The sequence below is a fragment of the Amphimedon queenslandica genome, unplaced genomic scaffold (genome assembly GCF_000090795.2).
Source record: "Amphimedon queenslandica unplaced genomic scaffold, v1.1 AMPQUscaffold_4684_Cont23338, whole genome shotgun sequence".
Classification (NCBI taxonomy): Eukaryota; Metazoa; Porifera; class Demospongiae; order Haplosclerida; family Niphatidae; genus Amphimedon; species Amphimedon queenslandica.
Genome location: NW_003555005.1, coordinates 1 through 1562, shown reverse-complemented (window position 1 = coordinate 1562; position 1562 = coordinate 1). Strand labels below are relative to the sequence as shown.

Genomic DNA, 1562 nt, shown 5'->3' with positions numbered 1-1562 from the left:
TTTAATGATTCATTGAACTTTATTAAGTGTTTTGATGGCATACCAGCTGGTAATAACTTAACACTGCATGCATGTGAATTTGAAAGCTTTTTCGAAAACTATAAAACTAATTGTCCTGCTGTAATAACTGGTATTAATATTACTAATGACTTTACATCTTCAGTTCTAATTTCATCAGTTCATTCATCATCAGTATCACTCACATCAACAGTATTGACTACTCCATCAATGATGTCTGTACCTTTTATAATAACTACTTCATCAGTAGTAACTATTTCATCAGTTTCAGCTACTTCATTATCTAATTCAATTACTTCATCAATGACGTCCTTACCAACAAAAATCCCTACTTTGGTTGTACCAACTTCATCAATAATGTCTGAATTTGAAACATATCCTTCATCAGTGCAAACTATTTCAACTACTTCAACAGTACAACTAGTTACAAGTAGCTCCATCATAAGCAGTACTACAGATACTCCTACCATCAGTAGTTCTACTTCTATTCCTACCACTAGATTAACTAGTACATTAGTGACAGGTACAGTGTATGTTCATTTGTGTAGTTATAATGTACTTTATTGTACTTTAACTGTTACACCCCCATTAATTCTAGTAACTTCTTCCCTAACTTTTTCATCCCTTACTCGTTCACCCCTATCTTCCTTATCCTCAACTTCTTCTTCTTCATCACTATCTTCTTCATCCACGACTTCACAAACTTCTTCATTCATAACTTCTTCTTTAGCCCCAACTCTTTCATTGGCAACTTTTTCATCCATATCTTCTTCTTCATTTATAATTCTACCTTCATTCATAGCTTCTTCATCTACTGTAATCCCAACATTATCCATATCTTCTTCATCAATTATTGGACTGGCTTCTGGGATATCAATTCCACTACTAATTATAATAATTGGTATGTACATTATAATCAAATGTTGTCATTAATATGTACATTGTAGTTGTTATAGTAATTGTAGTGGTAGCAGCAACAGTTCGATTTAAAAAGAGAAGAGGAAGAATGGAAGTAATTAATGATGTTACATTACTGAAGATGAATGAAAATAATAATCAAAGTATTGTAATTTATTTATTCATTCATAAACAAGGTTTACTTACAGGTTCACAAGAGCAAGAACTATCATCAGTTAATCCACAGTATGAGAATGTACATCTACCAGTTCCACAATCAGAACTATCAATGGAAGAATGTGCTGCTTATGGTGTAGTGGAAGGTACTAGATTCCCACAGTATGAGACTGTAGATCTACCAGCTCCACAGTCAGAAGGAGACTGTGAAGTACCAGTAAAAGAATGTAATGCTTATGGTGTAGAGAGTGCTGGATTCCCACAGTATGAGACTGTAACATTAACAGTTCCTCAGTCGGAACTATCAATGGAAGAATGTGCTGCTTATGGTGTAGTAGAGGGTAATAGACTTTAGAGTTAGTGTGTGTGCTGGACTGGATTTGGTGAATTTTAACATTAAAAAAAATCTCATTCAAAGAATTTTAATACCATTGTTAACATTACTATATATGGTTAGTTTCCACATAGAA

General features: G+C 33.4%; 1 protein-coding gene across 1 annotated transcript; it reads left to right on the top strand.

Moving 5' to 3' along the window:
• Positions 1-375: 375 nt before the first annotated feature.
• Positions 376-1433, top strand: LOC109592582 (cell wall integrity and stress response component 3-like; the record flags this gene model as incomplete). The annotated part of the gene is made up of 4 exons (XM_020008000.1): positions 376-541; positions 617-919; positions 966-1079; positions 1125-1433. Coding segments are annotated over exons 1-4 (892 nt in total), but the record flags the coding sequence as incomplete, so codon positions are not given.
• Between the last annotated feature and the right edge of the window lie 129 nt (positions 1434-1562).